At 40.8% G+C, this 17,071-nt stretch overlaps 1 protein-coding gene across 2 annotated transcripts in view; it reads right to left on the minus strand.

The window, feature by feature from the left end:
* SPOCK1 (SPARC (osteonectin), cwcv and kazal like domains proteoglycan 1) overlaps window positions 1-17,071 on the minus strand; it is a 394,378-nt gene that overhangs the window by 18,264 nt on the left and 359,043 nt on the right. For both annotated transcript variants that reach the window (XM_083600016.1, XM_083600017.1), the window contains exon 7: window positions 6,746-6,862. In XM_083600016.1, coding sequence (XP_083456142.1) covers window positions 6,746-6,862 — 117 coding nt within the window. The remainder of the gene's footprint in view (window positions 1-6,745; window positions 6,863-17,071) is intronic.

Genomic DNA, 17,071 nt, shown 5'->3' on the forward strand with positions numbered 1-17,071 from the left:
AATTAGGACCATGTACCACTGGCTTCTCCTATAAAGTTGTAGAACTGTGTTTTAAAAAATGGGAGGAGCTTTATGCTGAAGAAAAGTAGGTACATTCATATAAACGTGGTGAAGGTGGTTCTAGGTAAACTCTACAGCTTTATACCTATTACGTCTGGCGTTTCCCATAACAGTGGCAGAAGTTTTGCTACTAATCACATTATTGCAGTATGCAATCTCAATGCAAGCACTTAACTGAATGACACAGTAATTAATATAGATACAACAACTGCATTATGATGCACTTGTAAGGGCCAAATGTGAAAACCATAAGATGTTAATTGTACTTGCCTAAGATTTATTTGTATACACCGTTCTAGTATAATTTTTTGTAAAAAAATTTTTTCTCAAGACTTCTACTAGAAAATAATAATGTGCTACTTTAATATGCAGGCATTTAAAGAAGTCTTATGAAAAGTTTAGCTAGCTAGTTATTGCTGTTTAAAAGGTTAAAGCAAGGAAGTGAGGGATCAAAGCCTTTCAAGTATATTATGGTGCTGAGATGTGGCAGCAAATTTCTATTTCCACTTTAAACTGCTTTTGAATAAAAGTTGCTTTGATTGAATCACTACTTGACATGCCTGTGTCAACAATCAAGTCCAAGATTGCCAAGTCTTATGTACACTTTCTTGTCTCTTTCTAGACAAGTAAACCTTTAAGGGAAAAAATGCATTTTATTTATTCAAAGCAGTGACTTTCAAGAAACTACAGCAAAATCATCACATCAATCTGTTACCTTTTCTTAGACATCTGATACGTCACTCTCAGCTTAATCTACCTCACAGGTTTGATAAAATGGGGAGGAGAACTGCGTATGCCACCTTGCGCTCTTTTGAGGAACAGTGTAATGAAATAAATAAAATAAAATAAAAAATAGAATTGTAGAGTTGGAAGGGACCCCAAGGGTCATCTAGTCCAACCTCCTGCAATGCAGGAATCTCAGCTAAAGCATCCACGGCAGATGACCATTCAACCTATGCTTAAACGAGTATGTGTAACTCCAAGGTGTAAATAATATATGTAATAGGAATTCTATTGTGCTTGACATTGTTATCCTGAACTAAGATAATGGAAAACACCTCACCAAAACTACCACACTATAAAAGTCTTGCTACAGCGGTTTCTTACTCAGACTGCTTTTACCACAAGTAGCACTGCACTGTTACATCTGAGGGATAAAAACCCAGCCCAAATCCTGCTCCAGCTCCTAAATACTGACATGTACATAATGAATTAACTGTAATTCTGAATTTTACGCCTGTAGCTTTACATTTTCAGTATAATACAGTGGTCAAAAGAAACTTTGGACATAACCCAGCCAAGCTCCCCATTGATTTCAATGAGAAAGTTGATCACCTGCCTATTGTTAGTTCCTCCTCTTTTGCAGGGAATGGAATATCTATTTAAATCTAAATCATAGTGCTGTAGGATACTCAGTGATGAATATCTTTTAAAGGGCATGCTACTGTTAACACAGATCCCTCTGACATCACTGGTGTAATGATCATAAAAAGGTTTGCTCAAATGATGGGTCATGACAAAAAACCATGATTTGATAAACAAGATACAGGCTGTCAAAATGCATACAGTCACATACACATTAATGGGGTATATGTAAAAGGAGGAACCCTTTTACATATTGATATATTTCCTTTCCATGGCAGTGCTCAGCCAGTTTTCAGAAGTGTAGGAGATGGATGAGCAAGAAAAGTAGGGTAAAGACAACAACAGTGCTGAATGTTAGGTTTCTTTATATGTGTTGGGAAGCTTAATATACTTTTTTCACTCAGAATATGATGTCGACTTGAGAAAGCTTTGTCTTTTTCACTTTTTCCCTTCATCCCACAGCCTCAAATAATAAGGCTGTTGGATCCTGAGTCGTTGGTGAGGTCTTCGTGGTGGACCCACGGTTGGGACGGCTGGCTCGGCCGTGCCTCTTGCGTCGACCTCTCGGCAGCTTCCGTTGCCAGGGCCTCCTCCAGAGCGACCTGGAACGTTAGGTCCTTCTTAGCGTAGAGGCGTCGTTGCAGCTTCTCATCCTTCAGGCCCCCGACGAGGCGGTCACGAAGCATGTTCTCCAGCTCTGAGAAGTTGCAGAACCGGGCGGCTTGGTGGAGAGAGGTCACAAACCCAGTTATGGTTTCCCCAGGGGGTTGCCGCTTTGCGTAGAAGGCATTTCGACGAGCCACCACTGAGGGCTGTGGCGAAAAGTGCCCCTTCAGCTGTTCCATTATTGTTTTGTATGGAACAGTAGCAACGTCTTCAGGCACAAGGAGAGCCCGGGCGATTTCAAACGTCTCCTCTCTGCAGACGCTGAAGAATATTGCCCTCTTCTTGGCGTCTTCTTCATCGGTGACCCCTTTGGCTTCTAGGAGGAAGGTGAAACGGGAGGCGTACGCTTCCCAGTCTCCAGATGCTGGGTTGAACGGCGAGAAGCTGCTGTCGGTTGCCATTCTGAGTTCCTTGTGTCCCGGAGCTGAAGCCTGGATACACGGTGCGAGGCAGCGGTGCGGCAGGTGGCGGTGCTGCGGTGCTGTGTGTGGCAGTCAGCTCAGCGGGATCCCACCTTCGTCGCCAGTGAAATATACTTAGAGTCGCAAAGTGATTTCATGCTCTTTATTCAGCTCATAGTGGTGATGAGGAATGAATGTCCCCTCAAAGTATCTGCTTTATATACATTATTTACACAATGGGCTGCACATGATTGGCTAATTCCGGAATTCTACTGTAAGCCAATCAGGTTGTGGATTCACTTCTATCTGGAGCATGATTGGGTGGTTCCTGCCAACCAATCATACTGCTGCATTGTTCTAGTACCAATCAGACTGCTGCCTTTTGGATCCTATTGTTCTAGGACCAATCAGACTGCTGCAGTTTGGATCCTATTCAACTCAGTACATAACAAAGGCCAAAGATCAAAAGTCTCGCTAGCTTTTTAGGTCATTCAAGTAACTCGATATATTTGCAGGCAATTCTAGAAAGGTTATTAATTAGTGCCTGTTGAGAAGGGGATTCTTTGGACTCAAAACACCTGCTCAACCAAAAGTGGGCTTAAGTCAACATGTAACATTGTCTTGGACAGCTGGTAACAAGAGACACCAGCTTCCAAGCACTTCAGATTCTGGAACAGATTCAAATAAGTGACCTATTTGTAAAAGGCTTCTTATTGTCTCAAAACCTTTTCATCTACACATTTCACACGTAAAAAATAAACAGAAAACTGTACACTGAAACACTGGGCACAATGCACCGTTTAGACAGAAGCAGACTTAATGAAAATACAATCTATAATAAATAGTTTTGGAATAGCCAGATTCAATATAGAAAAATATACACAAAAATTTGTGGGTACAGACCATAGTTCAGTGGAGCTTCTGACGACACACCAGTTTAGCTGAACCCGTCTGAACTAGAATACATCTGAACTAGAATAACTACTGATCTAACCTTAAAAAATGTGCAAATTATGGGTTCTCTTAAATGCATGGGATATATATGGATGTTATAACTTAGATGGAAACAACTATTTAGTAGAAAAAAACTATGGATAAGAACAGTTGCATTCTCTATGCCTTACTGTAACAATTGTATATGCTGCATTATTGTTTGCAGGTAAAATAAAATATCAATTTATATATATTGGGGCCTTGTGTTTGTGTTGGACTAGTGGAATGAACAAACCAAAAGGGAGACAAAAAGGCAAATCTGGATAATTTTTTTCAAAGAAAGCTATGTAGTGCTCAACACTTGCTTATATGCCACGTGAATGCTTTATCTTGTATACATGTAGGTGGATCTATGGGCTCCATCCCTAAGACTTAATTGATTTCTAATTTCTAAGATTGGGCTGTTGAAGCTAAATTAGCTGCATCTTTGATCCTAACCACACTTTTTAGGGCATTAAACCCACTGAACAGTGTGTGGGAATTACTTTCAAACATGCATAGGCTTCCACTGCACAGAATAACTAGTTTCCAGTGACATTTAAAAAACAGGAACACCTCACTTTAGAAAAGATACTAATTGCAAAAACAACAACACTGGTGCTCTGAATAACTTTGTTTCTGTTACTTGCAAATAAGAAAGAAAAGAGCTTTGCCTAAAGTGGACAGCGAATGAGATTACAGTAGTTAAAACTGTGCCAATACTTCCATTTCACGAATGAATAGGAAGAATATAATCTTTACTTTTTGCCTGCAGATGAACTTGATCCACTCGGTTTTCGTTAACTTACAGCAGCATCCTATCAAACTGCAGCACAGGAAAAAAATTCAGTGGAACACCTTCTCCAGATGCGGTGTATCCAGAGAAATCTTAGCCATCATTTCTAATCATTTGGAAGTTGCTTTAAAACCACAGAGGAATACTCAAAATAGATTGCAGTGAAGAAAGCATGTGCTTCTTATGGCTCCATAAGCATAACCTGACAGCTCATGTCAATGAAGTGATCACATGTCTGGGGAGGAAAATGCAAGCAGAATGGTGAAAGGCTGGAGATTCATGAGCACTGGAAACTTATGCCTGGTTCACACAAACAACACTGGGGTGGGAAGTCCATTCTGCTCAAGTTCAGACTGCAGACAAAGAAATCATACAGCTGAATTTCTCCCTGGGGGTGGGCCCTCTGCATATACAAATTGGTAGACCAAGGAAAAGACTGATCCACAATTGTGCTTTCAATATCTAGTTTTTTTTGTGAGCAGGAAGTTTTATATTAAGGATAATTCAGTTCTGTTATTCTGCCACAAGCAGTTGGACGCGGTACCGTCCACAAACATGGAGTCTGCTCTTAGTATTTACTAGGCTCCTGGGTGGGATTACTGTAGAGGTGTACTATTCAAGGGGCTTGGGCTATCCAAAAGAACATCTTTAGTGTCCTCTTGGTTTTCATGAAGGATTACAAATGCAATTTGTCCTTTTAAATAATTAAAATAAATGGTAGGGAAAGCCAGATATAGTTACACACCAATAGCTTCTACTCAGGATTGCTGTTCCATGGTAACACTTAGGCCTGCCTACAATCTGCACCCTCCCCCCCTAAATACTCATTAACCCAAGAAAAAAGGCACTTTCACACAGAAAAGGTCTTGCAGTTTCTTGCTCAGAGACAGGCGGTTGCATGCTTAATAATAAATGGATAAAAAAGCATTCTGTTAAAATTATGTTTCCAATCTAGTGCCTGTCGTGGGAATATTTGTAGCACACAAAGCCTGCTGTGAATTTTTAACCTACAGATTGAAAAATTGCCCGAGTCTGACAAATTCTGTTGAGAGCAGGTGGGAGGCTGCTGACATTTCACTTAGTTTCAGCAAACTCTGCCACCCCTCACTAGAGGGAAGGAGTAACAGGACTGACAGAAAGCCCCTCCCCCCCGCTCCCTGCCTACTGCATGCTGTCAATCACTGGAAAGTCAGTAGGGCAGCAGAAGGCCTGTTCCTCTTGCACAAAGCCTTGACACAGCGCCTGTTGGATGCAAGATTCTGTGGGCCCTCAGGCAAGAGACTATTTAGCCCTCTTATGCGCCCCTCCTCCACAGAACCAACACATTTTTAAATCACAGCACTGATCAGTTGAGATGTCTCTAAAAGAGGGATTTATTAGACAAATACATGGTGGGGGGGAGGCAATTAATTTCTACAAGGCTTGATGGTTCTGTAAGCTGTGGAATTCACTCCCTGCAGTGGTATGTCTCACACCTTCCCTAAACAGCTTTCTGTGAACATAGAAGACCCAGAACTTTATCATAGCCTTTTTACACTAGAGAGGAATGTTTTCAGGACCCACCCTGTTCTTGCGAGTGTATTTTCTTTTACCTGTTTTTAATTTCTGAATTTTAAATTGTTAAGACCTGTTGAAGGGTGGGTAGCAAGCTAGCAAGCTACTACTTATTAGCGGACAATAACAGGCAAGGGCTGTCCCCCTTACTCCCCCCAGTCCTGCTTGTGTGTTGCCCATATGCCTTTGGCTGGCCACTGTAGGAAACAGAACATTAGGCCTTTGTTTGATATCCAGCAGGAGTCACAGCCGTTGCTCTACCCCAGAAGTAGCCCATGAGCTGCCCCCGAACTGAGCTGCCCACTTGGTGAGTCCCTGCGTGCTGTGCTAAACTAGCGCAGCGCAGCACGGGGACTCTCTTCTGTGGCTCTGGAAATCGCTTCTGCACAAGCCCAGACACCGGAAATCGCGTCTGCGCATGTCTGCGGCACCGGAAATTGCTTCTACGCATGCCCAGATGCTGAAAATCACTTCTGCACAGGTGCAGTTTTTGGCATCTGGGCATATGCAGAAATTATTTCTGGTGTCGCGCTGCGCTGGCCCAGCCCACAGAGGATCTCCACTGGAGTGAATCGGCCCATGCCTGGTAAGCCTTGCCGACCCCTGCGAGTCTACCCCATTTTTCCTAACCCCAAGTATTATCCTATTTGTCTAATGCACTGCAGGGTACAGTTCTTCCCTAGATGGTCCATTAGCTACCTCACAGTTTCCCGACTTGACAGACTGCAAATGGTGATTAAATTTCAAACCCTGTTTCTATATGCAAAAAATAAAGGAAAATAAAACAAAATAATGGGTAGTTTGAAATAGCAGGAGAATGTACCACAGCATAATTAAACGAAAGATTCCACATTAGCTGTCATTACAGTTATTGTTGACTTGCTGAACTTGTGAACTTATCTCAAACTTTATTTTTAGATTGTCATCTTACTGCCTTGTGCTGAATCCGAGCTGGTTGGCTTGATGACACGATTTGCATCTTCATGAAGAGCACCAAACCAGTCTTTTAGGCGGGATGCAAGGGTCCTCAACTCCTTGTCTGTGCAAGCTGTTAAGAAAATGACAATAATTAAATTAGTGAGAACATGCTACACATGTCCTAACAGAAGATGATTATTGCTCTTCTGTTTCTTGAAGAATAAACTTTGATTCAAAGATGTTTAGATTTCAAAGAGACAAGGAGTAGCAGGTCGAAGGGTTTATCAAGAAAATTCAAGGCAGCAAGACAAGATTTATTATTATACTTGAATATTGCCTAAGTGGGAGACAATTTATGGTTTACAATCCAGACAAAAATCCATCTCACAAGATGTGTGGGAATTTTTTGGTTGTCACCTTTTAGGTCTTCTGAGAAAGAACATCAATCAAACAGCAAGAGGAAAAAAGAAAGCCAGCTAGCATTGCTATTAGAACAAGACCCTGAGAATAATTTATATCCCTTGTTTGGTTTAGTTTAAAGCTATTGTCATGGCAATAGGAAATCTTTCTTTTAATGGAAGCTGTCATGTTCTCCAATTTGACGACAAATAAGACTTTGCAACCTCTTAAGGGTGTCTCTGCTTCTTCATCTTACCTGGATGAAAGCATACACTGCTTGCTTCCATTATAAATTTTTATTGGGAAACATCTGATTTTTTTCTCATAAATTTCTGCCAAGAGATTAGTGCCCAGCAGAAGCCAGTATTTATTAGCAGGGGGAAAAAATTAGACAGTGCTTCCTGACACAAAGAATGTTCCAGCTTTGCATTATCTTCAGTGTTTGAATTCACAGATTGAAGCCATTTTATCATTCTTGTCATAAACTCATTCTAAAATTTAAATAACTTTTCTTCAGATACAAAAGAAGGTTTTTCTCTGGTAGCATAGGACATGCTTTACAGAATAATCCACAGCAGAGAATCCCTATTCACTGCATATTTTAATACAGCCCCTCCAACTATCTCTGATATAGTCACATGAATGTCACTGTGCTTTATAAAGCTAAGTGACAAGACAGGTTCCTTTTTTTTGCTGCAAGGACCTTAGAGTTTAAAACTGTGAGAAGAAAAAAGAGCATGACAAATGACAGGGATGGCCAACAGAGGGACAGTGTATCAAAGGCAAAGGCAAAATCAATTGCATGAACCAATACAACTGAAGATCATATCAGAAGGCAAGAGAACATAGACTTCATTTGTGAAACATGCTCAGCAGCCAAAAAACCAATTTCTTTACATGGTACAATAAACAACTGTGTTTTGCTACCTGTGACCTGCCTGGGACTACAAAAACAATTGGTGGGGGAAGTCCAGGCATCTTGGTTGGCCACTATATATGGTTGGTGGACTACATTCAGGTTATGGTGGCTCTTACATTGGGTAGGTCAGCTCTGTTCACTAGATCATGGTAACTTTCACACTCATTCTAAAGTCACCAGCAAATAAACTGGGCTCTACAAAATCTACTGAATAAGAAATGAAGACTTGCTGTTCTTACATGATCTCAAAGTTCTGCAAAGGTTTTTTTTTTCCCTTAACCAAAGACATAAACATGTAAAATTGGCAAATTATAGTGAAGGGAAATGCAATTTTAACAAGAATGCTGTTTTTATTACCAAAAAGGCTATGTATTATTCATCATTCTATTCTTTATTATCAGAAACATATGCAACCTTATATTTTATTTATTATATTCTTCCTCTTCCTTGGTTGGCTTTCACGTAGGAGCAAAATACCTTAATTAATGAATTATCTGAGGACATGAGGTATTCTTTCCTCCCAAAAGCTGAACTGCTGGTAATGAAAAAGTACTTCCCATTTCTCATCAGTTTTACTTGTTGAAGCCCTTTGGAAAAACTCTGGGCTGCTGAAAACACTTGGAGGTAATTTCTCCCCTCCCCCCATGCACCACAGTTTTTGTACTTCCTGGTTCTCATGGGCAAACTCTGGTTTGTTCAAACTCCCCCCTCTGAAGTTTCAACGAGAGAGCAAATTATGGCTTGTCAGGAAGTGTAGAAATACAGTGGTACCTCGGGTTAAGTACTAGATTCGTTCCGGAGGTCTGTTCTTAACCTGAAACTGTTCTTAACCTGAAGCATCACTTTAGCTAATGGGGCCGCCGCGCCGCTGGAGCACGATTTCTGTTCTCATCCTGAAGCAAAGTTCTTAACCTGAAGCACTATTTCTGGGTTAGCAGAGTCTGTAACCTGAAGCGTCTGTAACCTGAAGCATATGTAACCTGAGGTACCACTGTATTGGTATGTGAAAGGAAAGGGAAAGTGGAGGAGGGAGCCTATAAGCCCAAGGCTGGTGCACTTTCTAGCATATCCAACAGTTATCGTGCATGCATCCAGAACTCTAACACAATTTGAAAATCTAACTTTAAGTACTAACACAGAATCTAAACGTGCATAATCTATAATTTATAAAATCATTGGTGACATACGATTACGACAAACAAATTTGATGAAACATATTTGGGAATCTGATCTAGATACAGTAATTGAGGAGGTAGATTGGCAGAGCCTGTGGGGCAAAAAGCCCTTAAATTCAGTGCCCAGGCTCATAAAACAGAATACTCGTAAGCTGCTACACAGATGGCATTTAACACCTTTGAGGTGCAGTCATATTAATGAAGCTATTTCTGCTCTTTGCTGGAGAGGGTGTAAAGAGATTGGAACATAGACATATGCCATGGGCCTGCAGCAAATTACAGCCATTTTGGAAAAATGCTGTTGGTGAAATAAGTTTGATCACAAAACAAATGTTATTTGCACCCCACCTTTAGTACTGGTAACAACCTTTAAAAGTGAAAATGTCAAGCTGAGATACAAATAATTGATTGCTTTTCTTTAAGTAGCAGTTTGACAACTTGTTGCCCAAAATTAGAACACTTGCAAATGTCACAATGGAAATGAAAGTTTGGATTACCTTCAGAAAAAAATATAAATGACCAAGAAAATTAAAGCCTTAGCTGGAAAGAGAGATTGGGGTGATTTTATAGATACATGGTACTCTTGCATCACATACTTGACAGAACATCAACTACAGCGGCATCCATTGGACTTGCATTTGAAATTGTGGAATAATGTCTTCCCTTAGGAATCTGTGATTAGGGAAAGGAGTCTGAGGCGAGGGGGAAGGTAAATGGGGAGTTATGCTCACAGTGGTGGGTGTGTGCATGCACATGTGATTGCATGCCGATATTTCTCCCCTGTTAGTACTAGTAGAAATTCCATTTAAAGTCAGTTGGGAAGCTGGGAACGCACTTTAGAAACAGGTTTCCTAATATTCACTGCTGACATTTCATAAAACCAAGCAAGTAGCTCTTTTCTGAAAATAAATGTGCGTATTTACACTGACGTTCTCTGTCCCCGTCCCCATCCCCCACTGCCTGTAGAGGGAAGAAGAAAAAGGCTGTTATTCTTCAATGCTGGGGAAACTACATTTTTCTAGATACAAACATTTCATGTCAAAGTGGTTCCCCAGTGTTATCATACACAATGTTCTGGGTGTTTTAATGGCCAGCTTTCTAGAAGCACAGTGCCTGTCCTGATAACCACCTCTGATCCGCTTGTCACTTATTTACACCTGGTGCTGCAAATAAAGCTGGAGACAACAAGATGCGTAGTAATAGCTGTGAGATGAATGCAGGACCTGCCAAAGCAGCAGAACAGAGGAAACACATTCTGATGTGGAGCTTACATAAAACAGGGTTTTTAAAGAACAAAGCTCAGAGATAAAATAGCACAAAGACAGAGGGCTGCCGTTCAAAGATGCATGGAGAGAAGCACAGTGCCATAGCCTACTTTCCTAGTTCATGTCAGATGCTTCTCTGTAAGTGTTAATTAATTCTGTGAGAACCTTGAAAGTTTTGGCAGTTCAGCTTACTCAGATGCCCAGAAATCTGGAAGCTAATCAGAGACTGATGCAAACTATTTTAGCATACTGGGCAGGAAGATTATACTTCTCTATTGTACACCACCTGTAATGCTTTGCCAGATGTTTCTCCCTTTCTGGCAGGGTGCTTCTGCTTTCAACAGCTGCACAACAGGCTGCAATTCTGTGTAGCTTCCTCTAGCATGGTGGTATAGTGATGCTAGAAGTTCTCTTCACTGACAAGTTGCAAAATTTATTCTAGTGAGAAAATATGAGGTTTTTTATTTGTTGCTGTTGTTGTTGCCAATTAATTGGTTACCTTTTATTCTGTCAGGACTCCTGTAGTTTTGGCAATTGATAAAGAAAGCAGTGTTTGGGGTTTTTTGTTTTGTTTTAGCAGTCATTTTCACTGCAAAAACAGGATAGCTGCAGCAAGAACATTGCAAAATTGGGAGAACATTGAAGGAAGTCTTTGCTTCATTTTGCCATTTTGGAAAATGCAAATGTTGCCTGAACTGAATTCATTCCCCATCTTTCTTTCCACTAGTGACCCCTTTTATTCCTATGCCAATGCAGATCCCACACATATTCCAACCACCCTCTCTCCCTTCATTCTCCACTGTCTTCCTTTTCAAATCAACTGTACTCTTGAGCTTTGTAATACCACTTTTTTTCTCATTCAAAGCAGGGCCCCATTTGCCTCAACATGGGGAGGAAAAAGAAGATGCACCTCATCAGATTGGGGCAAAGCTTGTGGGTGTACAAAAATTCAAACCATAAGGAAGTTAGGAGTATACAGATACAACTGGTGCCAATGGGAAGTAGGCAAATGTGACGCCCAATGATTGCAACATTATGCAATTACTTGCATGTTTCCATGGGCTGTTGCAGTTCATGTAAGATTACAGGAAGAATGTCATAATGCCTTAAGAAAACCCAGTGCCTTTCACTGCTGTCAGTTACCACATTTATCTGACCATCATATGGAGTTTCTGTGCATGTGATCATGGATGCTGCAAAATTCACATTCCCACTTCGTATGGCGCAAGTCTCTTCCACTTGCATACAACGTTGGATCAATGCATAGACAGAAAAACAAGGCCAAGAGAAGCCACCCAACTCCCCTCCCAATCTTTCCGAGATTAAGGTAGTGGTAAATGTCACATTTCACTGAAAAAATAGTTTAAGCTTTACACATAAGTAGGGCTTCTCAGGGAAATGGCTGCTTCTTTAAAAGAAACGAAAGTTTAACATGAATACTCTGCAGCAATCTATACAATAAGAGTGATTTCCTTGGAGAGTTGAAGTAATCCTAATGACCATGAAAACAATCTGCCTGTACATTAAGGAGAACAGAAACAGAACTAATTTAGTGGAAAAATACGGGTTGAGATTCTTTGTTCTGTTTGTAGCCTTCCAAGTAGCTTGCCAGGTGATGTTGTGGCAAATCAGTATTCTTCATTGTGAATCAAAGCCAAATCACCCAGCTTAGCCTAAATGGGTGAAGTTTGCATTGAGGGCAAATGGACATGGTCTTTGTTTGGGAATAAGCAGTGAAAAAATTATCCTAAGAGTGTGGTGCTTACAATGGCTAGGCACAGTATGAACTGGTTGAAAGTAAGCACAGGCTGACTATGGAGATAATAACGTTGACAATATTAGCTTCTCTGCATCACATCCTATTTTTTTAGTTTCTTGTTTTCACCACTGGTTAGGAAAGTAATGAACTTCCATAGGAAGCATCAGATCTCTCTCTCCAAATGGGAACTCATGTCAGATTTCCCCTTCACCACCACTGCAGAAACCTTTGCGGCCCCAATGACATCAGAGTAGCAGAGTTGGTAGGCCTGGAAAAGGGACGTGCTCCATATCCTCCAACATGTCTCCAATGGAAATAGGGACATCCCATTCCACAATCCCTTTATACTATTTATAACCCCACACACACATCTCACTGGGTTGCCCCAGCCACTCTGGGCAGTTTCCAACACATATAAGAACATAATAAAACGTTAAACATTTAAAAAACTTCCCGATACAGGATTGCCTTCAGACGGTTCAGGGGTTGGATAACGCCATACCCGCCAAAATTTCTCCAATGAAAATAGGGACATCCTAAGGAAAAGTGGGACATTCTGGGATCAAATCAGAAACCAGGACAGCTTCTCTAAAATGGACACCCCTGGAAAATAGGAACACTTGGAGGATCTGGTGCTGGGGGTAGATTGGGGGGCCTGCTGGGATGGATAAGGAGGAGGACTTGGATCCAAAGCCTTCTCAATCCAGGGAGAAGCCTATGCTAACCCAGCCCAGGAATTGTTGCAGTTTATTTCCCTTCCACTGGAAACACAAAACAGAATAGAAAGGAGAAACACATGGAACTCTCTCTGCCCTCATTTCTGCCCTCTCAGCTATACTTCTGAATTTCAGTGGGACCTTTCTGCATGTATGGCTCAGTGAAGAAAACCACACAGCTGTTTTTCATTCAATGTAACTAATGATGAATTCTGTGGCAGCTCATAAGAATAAAACTGCAGAATGAAACTCATGCAGCTCTACTCAAATATGTTTGACATATGAAATTAATTAGATCCCAGCTGGTTATTGTTTTTATTTTAATTCCTTTAAAAATTAGATGTTTTCATAATTTGTTTCTTTCATTACCTACCCATGGGAAATGAAGTAAGTCTCCTTGTGATGTGCTTCTTATTTATTTACTTAGCGAAAAGGTAAGCAAATATGAAATTATCAACTGTACTTGTACAGAGCCAAATCATTTATTTTAATCTGAGCTGTTTACTTAGTATAATATGTGTAATCATGCGTATGGCATTATAATGCTTTACTCGTGGGTTAGCTGCATTGGCTTGTAGCCCATCGCATATTGAGAAGATCCATGTCATCTGCCTATCCTTTAAGATGTGTATGTGGTGTGCATGCATCATTTTAAAAACCACAGGAAAAAATAATAGGCAAAGACTGAATCAACTTGCCAAGAAAGGAAAATAAATGAAAGATGGAAAACTGTGAGATAGGATGTTGTTTTTTTAATGTGAGGATTGACATACTTAATTTCAAAATAATTTTATTTCATGACCACAATGCTTAACATATAAATCTAAATAAATTAGCAAGAAAACTGGATCAAGCTGGAAGAGATGAATCATCTTATTTCCAATCTGAATCACTTTCTCCTGTGTTCATTCATCTCTTCCATTACATTTCCGCATTAATGTGCATTAAAAACAACTGGCATGAAAATCCACATTTGCATACTATTTTAAATTTAACCTGGTGCCTCAGATTGATGAAGCTAGGTGTTTGGATAGAAACCTTGGAGAGGGCATTGTAGAGCTGAGTTGCTACCACTAAAAAGGCCTTTTATTCAAGTCACCACCCTAGTTGTCAACTCAAACAAAGCGGGGGGGGGGGCAGCGCTGGAGAATGTTGTTCAAAGATGAGCATATGGGCCTTTAGAAATCTGGGTTCCAAGCTATAGGCTTTTCAGGTTAAAAGGAAAATAAAAGGAAAGCCAGCGCAGCTCTTTTAAAACTGGTGGTGTGGTTTCTAACTGGCTACCAGCACCTGCCAACCATCTAGCTGCCATATTCTGAGCCAATTTCAAAAACAGCTCAGGGCATGAATGCACTGTAGTAGTTTAATCTGGATTTGAACAGGGTGCGGATAACAGTGGTCAGGTTTTCTTTTTTTCAAAAGTGATCATAGCTGATGTACTACCTTAAGCTGGGAAAAGGCGCTTTGTGCCACAGGTGGCATCTAGAGCAGCAATATTCAGCCTTCTGAGACCCAGGACCAACTTTCAGCCCAAGCATGCATTTGAGGACTCACTAAGGTTTTTAGCAATATTTTTAGTTTGGTTGTTGCACTGCAGTTGTGACCCACCATAGATCAAGCCCACTAGTTGAAGACCTATGATGTAGAGCAGCCATAGGCAAACTCAGCCCTCCAGATGTTTTGAGACTACAATTCCCACCATCCCTGACTACTGGTTCTGTTAGCTAGGGATCATGGGAGTTGTAGTCCCAAAACATCTGGAGGGCCGAGTTTGCCTATGCCTGATCTAGAGTAAGGGATGGATCTAACAGCATTCCACCCTGGGAACGTGACTCTCTCTCACACACACATAAAGGAGCTCCAACTGGGAGCTGCCTAGTGGAACCAATCCCAGCAGAACTTGCATTTGGCACTGTGACAGCCACCTCACAGCCATTCTGGGGCCCCTGCCATCTGAGGAAAGGTAGTACACCTCTCTTGCCCCTTTTAAATCAACCTAGAAACTTCCCTTAGGCCTCTCAAGGTGGTGTAGTTTATGGTTTCTACGCATGGAGGTGTTAAAATAAGAAAAGATAACCGGCTTATGAAAAATTTGTGTTAAAGGGACAGAAAGTATTTCCCAGCGGGGAAAAAGAACACACAAGAGTTAAGCATGATTATTTCTCCATCTTTATAATTGCATATCCTAGAGTAGAATCTTGTCCTCCAATCCTGATACATATAATTTGCTCTACTATCTCTGAGCCTACATAAGCCTTTTTTTGTCTCTTGAGTGAACTAATCCTGTTACTAACTTAACTAACTAACTAACTAACTAACTAACTAACTAACTAACTAACTAACCCTGGCTACCTGTTAATAGAGCATTTGCCCACCTGCCTCCTGCCAATCATAAGTTTCACCAGTGGGCAACAATAAGTCGTGGAGCCCCTCAGACAATAAATGTGTCCACAATCCCTCACACAATGAAGTTCTACTGTTTTCTCATCTGAGTATCAGGGTAAATTAGGTATAGCAAGTTAGGCCTATAATCCTCAAATGAACAGGCAAGAAATATTTGCATTTCCACATCATACACAATAATAGTCCATCTAAAAGCAAGGCCCATACAGCCAGTCCATTTCATCAAAGCTTTGTTCTTTCACAGGCACCAAATTTAAAAGGCACCAAATACAACTGCTTGTTTGCCAAGGCCATTTGTCCCAGGCCTTTTGGTTATTCTCTACTCAGCTTGAAATAACAATGGGCTTCAGGAAAGGACAAATGAAAAAGGAATAGACAAATCTGAATCAGTTGAGCTCCCCACTTCATCAGGGAATATAAAGTAAACCATCTGTCTTGAGACTGGAACCAGCAACCCTGTTGGAGTCCCCAACATTTCCTTAAACACTGTCACACTACTTTTATAGGGATATACTGGAATATAGCAGAGTTTACCAATCCTATTAGGTGCATTTCCATCCAGAAGAATGGGCTTGATTTACACAGCTAGACCTCAGTAGATGGCCTTGGATCCAAGCATTGGTCTATAAGCCTGCACTCTAGCAGGAAAGCATGTATTGAAGCACACACAGCACCATTCCCTTAGGACAGCCAGCTCCCAACTTCCCACAGATCTGGGATTAGGGAAGAGGACTGCTAGATAAAACAGCAAAGGTTAAAGCAGGGGTGGGCAACTTCTAACTATTGGCCATGCTGGATGGGGCTCGGATGAGTTGGAATCCAATAGTATCTGGAATGTCACAGGTTGTCTGTCCATTGCTGGCTTAACTTAAGTACTGGAATAACAGAGGATTAGCTGTTCAAAGCTCAGCTTCCAAGCTATTTGTTAATATGTGGAGGACTGCAAACAGAACTTGGAAGCAAATGTTATATGTAACTATTTGAACAAACCCCACCCCCTAAATGCAGGTGCATTCCTCAATAAGAATGCAGTGAAGATAAATGCCCTTTTTATTATGATGCAGCATTACATATAGCTATACAAAGACTCATTTCTCTCTAATAATATATGTGGTAATTAAAGGAACCTGAAAGTCTCACCCTTTTACATATGCTTATTCTCTTTCCTTAGACTCATTAGTAATTGTCTCAGGATCTATGTGGTTATGGATGCTGAATTATTGTAATTCTTAAGTAATTTCCTGCTTTGTGATTTAGTTGAAATATCACTCAGAACCTGGAACAGTCTGAATAAAGATATCATACTTAACTAGAAAGGAGGCAGATGCATATTATAGATCAGAAGCTGTGTAATTGGGAATAGGTCTTAAGAATCCAACACGTAAGTGGCAAACTAAGATGAGAATCAACACACGTGTGTATTTCCCCCCTCCCCAATTTACTGTCCAGGAGGGATCTTTGCTGAACTGACATAAATCTAATTCGACTTGGCTCCAGCAAGATGAAAAGAGGCAGTTGCAAGTCAGCATATGCTTACAAAAACCGTTTTTCTCCTCCATTAGCTTTTTTGCATGCCCAGCTGATTTTGATTTTATATTATGTGCGTCCTCTATGCTTTTATTTGTATGTTCCCTGCTGAATGTTATCATGTCTCCTACCACCAGGGCTTCATTAAAGTAGAATGTTGTCATACAGCGAATTAC

This window comes from Podarcis filfolensis, assembly GCF_964270895.1.
Source record: "Podarcis filfolensis genome assembly, chromosome: 2".
Classification (NCBI taxonomy): Eukaryota; Metazoa; Chordata; class Lepidosauria; order Squamata; family Lacertidae; genus Podarcis; species Podarcis filfolensis.